This window comes from Argentina silus (genome assembly GCF_951799395.1).
Source record: "Argentina silus genome assembly, chromosome: 14".
Taxonomy (NCBI): domain Eukaryota; kingdom Metazoa; phylum Chordata; class Actinopteri; order Argentiniformes; family Argentinidae; genus Argentina; species Argentina silus.
In genome coordinates this window covers 12,342,573-12,349,322 of record NC_139668.1, presented here as the reverse complement: position 1 = coordinate 12,349,322, position 6,750 = coordinate 12,342,573, and the positions used below count along the sequence as shown (strand labels likewise).

The following is a 6,750-nucleotide window of genomic DNA, read 5'->3' as shown; positions in this document are numbered from 1 at the left end:
GGACAACCATTGTGACTCGTTTATGGACTTTTTGTTAATTTTTGTGACATCAGTGGTACTGTACAGGAATTTTTTTTCTCTCTGTCACTCTGAAAGACATGTTAATTACTATCAGATTGTGTTGTCCATAGTTCTCTACTCAAGCACATGAGAACCACAATAACTGACAAAAAAAACATCATACAGAGACATACTGTAGGGACAGTTTTTCATAACAACATTGGAGACTATCATCATTTTTGCATGTATGAAATTGTATGTTAGACTATTCTGTCCTCCCCTCTGCATACAAGTCATGTTCTGCATACAATCCACAGTCAAATGGTGCAAAACCATGCCTAATTTGAAATTAAACAATTCCCAAGTTGTTGCTGTGTTTTCAGGTCAAAAGGGGTGGATTAAAGATGTCTATTCTCAGTCCAAGAGGCAATTTTCCAACTGTAACAGACCGCCTAGAAATTAATATATTAGAGACCATTAAGGGAGAAGATAGATTACGCTGAAAGTCTTCCAAGAAAAATCTCAAGAAAGGAAAAAAGCCTTAGGCATCCCTCAGTAAAGAATAAAACACACTTTGACTGTGGGTTCAACCAACAATACCTTAGATATTGTGCCCGTAAATAGTGTGACTTTGACAGGAATTAATGTTGGGTCTCGCACTGTAACCACAAGGATTCAAACTCATATCTCATATCTCAACCCAGCATTTTATCAAACAGAACAACAACCTACAGTATAGTTTCCCACTCCATGAGTGACATAGGGCTGTTAGGTCTCCAGAGAGTAACGTCATCGCATGATGGTAAAGCCACACTCATTACTTTCACACACCTGCTACATCAGCAACAGCCATGCAAGGTAATACAAAGACACTCCTGGGATTTCTATTCCATGCAAGTTAGAGGAGAGAGTTGCAATAAAATGCTGCAGAAAGTACATTGCTATGCACTGTTGAAGAGGGCTACACAGAAAAACTGTTTATCATCCACTTATCTAGGCTATAGTTTGAGAGGCATTTAGTCCACAATCTTAATATTTATGTATTTTATCTGTCTATGTCATCGAGCCAGAGTGTCAGTGTAACTTGCATTTTACTCTCTCCTGTCTTCCGTATCAGGGGACATAAATCCCTGACACCTCAGTGTGTGTGTGTGTGTGTGTGTGTGTGTGTGTGTGTGTGTGTGTGTGTGTGTGTGTGTGTGTGTCCTTTCCCTGTTTACGACCTCCCATCATGGGTTTAATATGAAACAGTGGAGAGTAGGACCCTGCCAGCACATGTGATTCCAATCAGCCGCTGTGGATGCCTTTTCCCAATTCTGCAATGAAAAGGAAACAGTTTAATGTCTGTAGATGAAGTACTGTAGCTGGAGAGCAACATATAGAGCAGGGTAGACCTACCCAGGCTAAGGCTTGGTTTTTACCCAAAAACAATTATCAGTTATCCCAGGGCTCTCTTTGAGAACTCAGTCAGACACACTCAAGAATAACTTTTCAAAATACACTGAAATATGTTTAAAACTATAATTTCAATATCTTGGACTGTTAGTTCTTGTATCCAGAGCTATAGCTGCCTATGCATTTGAGTGTAGTCACATTTCCGCAGCCCCAGTACCCCGTATCTCAACTTTATACCAAAACAAATGGCAAGAGCTCCCTCTAGGGGTAGGCCTGGACAGTACAGGCTCTTTATCAATTACCATGACTACCGCAAACAGTTGTATCACCAAGGCCAAACTGTCACTTTCAGATTGTAACCTTGGTCAAGGATCGTCAGCCGTCCACAGTCAGACCGTTAACATGGGATTTCACAACTAGGTAATTCTATCAGTATTGTGGCTTCTTTGACGATAGGCTACGTCTCATCTAAACTGCGGACGTTAGCACAGCAAGAAGTTACACCAAAGACCGCATACCACTCTCTGGTAGGACTGACCCCCCACCCCCCCTCGACTAGGAAGCGCTATGTTCAGGAAAACTGTCTGGAAGAACACTGTCAGCGATGCTCTAAGCTGGCAGCAGGATCAGGCACTGAACACGACCATATTCATCCTGAAAGAGTATGGTCCGACCGGATTCCTACTCAAAGAGGAGAGGGAACCCAAACACTTAAAAGTAGGCATAGTAGGCAAAACAGTAATACTTACAGCAATTTCACACAATCTGCAGTCACACAGAGTTGCATTGTTATGCAATGGTTCGAGAGTTTTAATTAAGTAGCCTAGCTAGCTAAGTATTCAAAGTGGTTTGCATTCACTTTCGTGTTATTGAACTGTAGCCTATTCACACAGCCAATTATCTTATTCCACAGGTGTGCTTGGGAGACCCTCACACTTGTACTTGTCCAACATTCCTCAAGGAGAGGGAACTCTGCAAACATATCTGCTGGTAATAATAAATAGCATAGCCTAAATGATTCATACAACAATAACTATCATGACATGATTGTACTTTCATTACAGGGTTTTAATGCGGAAATTCAGACTGCCAAGAGAACATGAATGTAAGTTAACACCTCCCTGAATGACATTTATTGCTTTATATTGTAACGTCACACTGTAGGACTATGCCCCAAACCAACCCCCAGCCTGTTTGTCTACGATCTGAAAGGATTAGGTTCATGGTAATAACATTTTCACAGAGCCCCACAGCCCTCTGAGTCTTAATGCCTGAGTCATATTGCTTCCAGTACACTCATCCAATCAGATCTAGCCCACAGAAAATTACATAGGGATTAGGGGCCTATCATTAAATACCCTTCTTTCCAAATGGCATAATGGACTGTACATAGCATTTTTTTTAATGAAAGCTATTAGGTTCAGTGGTACAGTATATCCTCTTTCAGATTGCTTTCAGCAGGGCCTGGTGGAGAGACAGATTCTGGAGGTGCTACAGGGTTTGCACAAGTCCAGAACCCCCCGGCCAGCAGACACATCCGTCTCGGAGACCCCCAGACCAGACCCAGGTCAGGAGCATGGGGGTGTCCTCCAGAAGGATATCCAAACAGAGGATGTGTGTCCCATCTGCCAAGAAGAGCTGCTTATGAAACGTCTGCCTGTGTCTTACTGCAGGTCAGAAGTTTTCTGATACAGCATCACACTGTTTGCGTCCGCCTTGATTTAAAATAAACAGTGACATGTGTAACCTAGCATTATAATAATTATCTACGCTTATTTGAATAGTCAGGTAGGCTAATGATTACCCAGCTTCTCTGTGCTTATTCAGCAAAAGTGTGCCATTTGTACTTCTGTATCTTTAATGACAGAAGATGACCATTAGTTTCCTGTTTGCATTTCTGCATTGCTGCCCTAATGCTTCAGAGCACTTATTTTATGAACCTAGAGTCTGCTCAGGGTTGTGGTCAATTTCATTTAATTTCATTTAATTTATAAATATGATCTGGGAAAATCACTTGTAATGGAATGCACCTGATTAAAATGCCTAAGCTCCTATAAATAACAGCACTCATGTTAGTGTTCAATTATTTACCAAGTACTTTACGACCTTAAGATTGTGTGTTGTTTTACTGCATCAAGGGAACGTGTAGAAAAGATATTGTTATCCTATTCAGGTTTGGCTGCGGCAACAACGTTCACATCTCTTGTATGAAGGTGTGGGCGGACCACCAGACGTGTTCAGAGCAGGAGGCCATGGTGAAGTGCCCATTGTGCAGGGAGGACTTTGGGCCTGTGAAGCTGTTGCAGAACCAGGTGAAGAACGCAGCCAGGACCCACACAGCTGCAGAGAGAGAGAGGCCTGACAGGCACCTGGGGGTGCTCTGCAACAACTGTAGAGTATGCCCCATCACTGGCAAGTGCTTCAAGTAAGTTACTTCCATGGTTCGTCACTCACCAGTCACCACACTTCTTGAATCTTGAGAACAACCTTGTCTCTAACCAGGATCTCTCTATTGCTTTTATGCCTTGAAGCGATTTGATAAGAAAAGTAGGCCATGCCAGGCTCATGCAGAGTTTCTTTGAATATTATTATATTGTCTTTAGATGCACAGTCTGCAGTTACTATCATCTGTGTGAGGACTGTATAAGGAGGAGCTGCCACCCACAGCATCAATTTGCCATGCGAACGGTAAGAAACTTTAGTTAGGGTTAGGGTTAGAAAATGTATGCATACTGCATAAGCTTAGTTGGTTGTTTCAAGGAGTGGAGGGGACTCTTGCATGCTGTATCTCCTCGCAAAATGAACATGGATTGATACAATGTTTCCCTCATCAGGCATCTATCAAGGTGTATGTGACTGAAACTTTGCATCTTATCAATACATAAATCACTCAAAGTAAGATTTTGTTTCTCCTGTTAGCAAAGACGTTTCTCAGTTGTGAAAACATTTGTATTCACCCACTCTAATATGACCTATTATCTCCCTCAGAGCAGGAATCAGAAGTGGCTACCCATGGGGCAGCGTGTGTTCCACACACTGGGTGAACTACGGGAGACAATCACTCAGTCAGTGGATGACAGGCAAGTGTTTTCAGCTCCTGTCATGTCGTACAGGAACCCCTCAATAACCTGGACAAGATTGTGTTAAATGTCTGAACATTCAAGGTGACATGGTGAACACATACTGTAAAAAGGGAGATATTACGATATTAAGACCAACTATAATTCTGTTTAATACGCATCATAAAAACGTATATTTAAGATACCTATGTGTATATATTTTCCCCAGTTTTTTTCCATAATTATGTAATACTCTGCACAACACTTAATTCATAATACTATAATAATAAAGTCTAGTTCTTAATTCATAATACTGCAGATCATGATTGTAAATGCATCCCATACTTACTGTGAACAAGTTGTTGTTGCCCTTTCTTTAGACAATCGTGCCGTTGTTGTTTTCTTTTTTTTTTGCGTCATTGAACATTGAAATGTTGCCCACTGAATCCCTGCTCTCCTCTCCTGCTCAGTATGATTCCCATTGAGAATGACCCTGTACCAGAGCACATAGTGAGGAGCCTACCTACTGTTAGAGTGAGGAGGGGCAGTCTACTGCTGGACCCTGGGCAGCAGTGTAGGATCTGCCTCAAGAGCTTTCACCTCGGCCAGCATGCCAGAACCCTGCCCTGCCACCACAAGGTAAAGAGCTGAAGACTGCCCTGCCCATGATTTCGTTTTTAGATGGTTTCTAGACATGAAAATATCCCAACTAAATTGGAGCACTTTCATCTCTCCTTCACACAGTTCCACACAGATTGTGTTGACTCATTGCTCCGGAGGTCCAACTCATGTCCCCTGGATGGCTATGTCATCTACAACCCCCTGACATGGAGCAGCACTGGGGGAAAGAGCTTGCCCAAGCTGGCCTCAAACGCTGCCCATACACAGGCTAAGCTCACAGAGCAGCACAGACTGGAGCTGTTTGTCCCCGGTGTGGCGATGCTGGATAAGACAGCCAGGGTTGCTCCCTCTCTGAGTATGGTCAGCTCTAAGGGCTTAGCTGTTGCCCTAGTTCCTCCCCTACAAGATCCAGTGGTTAAGGGCTTACAAGGCCTATGCATCAATAAGGTGAGCATAAAGGATGTGGCTGGAAAGGGGGAAGCAGAGGAGGGTCGAACTCCTGTCAAATCTGTCTTCCGTGAAAAGAACCATTCCACAGACCAACTTAGTAGAGATGCATCCAGGTCACACTGCTCTACCAAGAGTTTGGGGCAACACACTGCCGCAACCTCAACTAACAGGTTGGCCGCTGTCTACGGGGAGGCTGGAGGGGGCCAGCAGCAAGGTCTGTTTGTAGGTTTCAACAAGTCTGATAGACACAGGCCTGCTGCTGTTACTCACTCTAGATCAGCTGTCGTTGGTCTGTGGAGAAGCAGGCCGAAGTGGAAGCTGAAAGCCAGGATACCCAGACCAGGCACAGGGGACAGGCAGACCCTCGGCCTAAGAATGACAGGGGTGCTCATCAACACGCAACATCAGGGAAAAAAAGAATGAAAGATTTGTAAACAGAGTACTGCTTGAAGAATATGGTAAACAACTTCATTCACTTTCTTGTGTGACTAAAAGGAGTTGTATTACAGTGTATTTTTTTGTAATGAAAGGAAATAACAAATATTCCCCCTTGTCTGTCAATTTTGTTGACTGTTTTGTTTTTTGTATCTTCTTTACATCTTTACATCATTTTACCTGAACACACTACATTGACATTTTGAAAGAGAGACATCTTGCAGATTTATGGTATTGGTATCAAGTGAATTTATTAAAGAGGCATTGATTAGTGCACAAAAAGGCAGACTAATAACACTACTGTAATTTACTGACATAGTTAAACACAAGAGATGCCCATCTGGAAAGCCTGAAAGCCTGTAACTTTAAATGAGTACATACATTAGAAATACACTACATTACATTGAAATAAATAAAAGGAAGTACATTCAGTGGAGGCCACTTAAAAATGAACCAGTAGGGTCTGTTTTCATCCAATATCATCACATACTGTACTGTGCTTTACATACTATTCCCAATAGTTTAAACCACTTGTTTTTGTAACGTTTATCAGTGACAACAGCGGGGGAAAAAAGATCATTCAATCTTGTAAAGCCTCATAAATTGACATGTGTACAACTTGTGTTGCTACATTTAGAATAAGGTACAAGTTGCTACATCTTCTTTTTTACACTTAAGTTCTCATTTAAACCTCTTCTCTCCTCAGGCATAAACCAAATACAGTAAAGCTTGTGTTCTGAACAGTGATGTGATGGCTCAAAAGCTTGTCAACCTATTCCACACTGAGATG

General features: G+C 42.3%; 1 protein-coding gene across 1 annotated transcript; it reads left to right on the top strand.

Annotated features, from left to right (window-relative positions):
• Positions 1-1,962: 1,962 nt before the first annotated feature.
• Positions 1,963-5,948, top strand: zswim2 (zinc finger, SWIM-type containing 2; the record flags this gene model as incomplete). Its single annotated transcript, XM_083685104.1, has 9 exons — positions 1,963-2,112; positions 2,309-2,385; positions 2,460-2,500; positions 2,843-3,068; positions 3,569-3,820; positions 3,999-4,083; positions 4,384-4,475; positions 4,925-5,093; positions 5,199-5,948. 9 exons carry the CDS (start codon positions 1,963-1,965, stop codon positions 5,946-5,948), a joined length of 1,842 nt encoding a protein of 613 aa, XP_083541230.1.
• Positions 5,949-6,750: the final 802 nt, after the last annotated feature.